Source organism: Vollenhovia emeryi, unplaced genomic scaffold (genome assembly GCF_000949405.1).
Source record: "Vollenhovia emeryi isolate VEMERY1.0 unplaced genomic scaffold, V.emery_V1.0 DF947832.1, whole genome shotgun sequence".
Taxonomy (NCBI): Eukaryota; Metazoa; Arthropoda; class Insecta; order Hymenoptera; family Formicidae; genus Vollenhovia; species Vollenhovia emeryi.
Window position 1 is genome coordinate 1 of NW_011958534.1, and position 1594 is coordinate 1594.

The 1594-nt window shown below is 31.7% G+C and overlaps 1 protein-coding gene across 1 annotated transcript; it reads right to left on the reverse strand.

Moving 5' to 3' along the window:
- Window positions 1-17: 17 nt before the first annotated feature.
- On the reverse strand, window positions 18-1484 carry LOC105557575 (ATP-dependent DNA helicase pfh1-like; the record flags this gene model as incomplete). Its single annotated transcript, XM_012004843.1, has 3 exons — window positions 18-388; window positions 449-1240; window positions 1301-1484. Coding segments are annotated over 3 exons (1347 nt in total), but the record flags the coding sequence as incomplete, so codon positions are not given.
- Window positions 1485-1594: the final 110 nt, after the last annotated feature.

A 1594-nucleotide genomic window follows, 5' to 3' on the forward strand; every position in this document is an offset into this window, starting at 1 on the left:
ATTAGGTCGATACATACTTTATCGAAGGTTTGTCCTTGGCTTTTATGTATTGTTAATGCTTCAGCAGGTGTGATCGGAAATTGTTGCCTCACAATTTGATATCCCATTCTTTCATTTATGTTCAATACTACTGTTATTGTTGATATAGGAACCAAATTCATTTCCATAGAGTTTTCATTCATATAACTAATGTACTGTCTACGTTTTTCAACTCCAATTTTATTGTTATTAAAATCAAGCCAAATTTTAATTGGTTCCTCTGTTCCTGGTATAAATGTTATATTTCTTAATTTACCACAAGCACCGTTTACCAATCCATCCTCTACATCAATATTAGTAGTAATCATATAATTGATTCCTATTTTTAGACTAACTTTGTGTGCTAAACCTGCGCATTCGGTTGGTTTTTTATTTTTTAAAGATGTTAAAATTTTATTTCTCATTTTACTTGAAATTTTTCCTAAAACTGAGTCTTTAGCTATTAATTCATAAGATTGTCCCTCGTGTGAATTGATTTTCATTTCATTAAACCTGTTTACCGAGCAATTATCAGGATATAATCTAATCGTGTCTTTTGGAACGTGTCCTTCTTTCGTTTCTCGTGATTTAATTATAGCAATATCATTTTCAGTCATTGCACATCTCGCTAGATTGTTAAGGGCAATAGTAAAGCTTTTATCTTCCTTTTGTCTCATTATTTCGGTTAACTCAAAATATTGAAATTCACTCCATAGAACATTTTCTGCAAAATAACTTATTGTTAGCGTGGATGATTTTGGGGATAAATATATATGCGTATCCATTACAGGAGGTAATTGATACAAATCACCGACCATCAGAACAGATACTCCTCCAAAGCTTAGATTACGCCCCATTATTTGTCTTAATCTTGTATCTACTCTGCTGAACATCGTACTACCTACCATTGAAATTTCGTCTATAATTAGTAATTTTAATTCAAACAAGTTCTCGCGAATAGTATTCGCTACGTCAGCAGAGAGTTCTGGCATTTGTCCACCATACTGTGTAATTGGTAAAGCAAAGGCTGTGTGTAATGTAACACCACCTATTAAAAATGCCGCTTTACCAGAGGGTGCGCATAGTAATATTTTTACGGAATTGTTTTTTTCACCCGGGATTTCGTTAAAGTAATTCAATAATATTTGATAAATTGCGTTTATTACTACGCTTTTTCCAACTCCGGCTGATCCACCTATGTAAATTCTAATAGGTAAATTTCCTATTTTAAAACAATTTAAAATGTGCATAGTGATTTCCCTTTGTTTATCATTTAATTTACCCATTAAATTAATTATTTCTTCTTTTGTCGCTTTAGGAGGAATACTTATTTTTCTTTTATTGTTCTTTGTGCAAGAAGTCAAACCAGTTTGCCCAAATATATCTATTTCTTGCTCTTTTGGTACTTTGTTTACTTTGAACGATTCAATTTCATCATCTTCTATATCCTCATGATCTTTTTGTGCCTGAAATAACGCGTTGTCAATATCTGCATCACCTATTACGGAGAATTTCTTTCTATTTTCCTCAATTATCTGGATATTTTCTATATATATTTTTTCACAATCTTGATTCT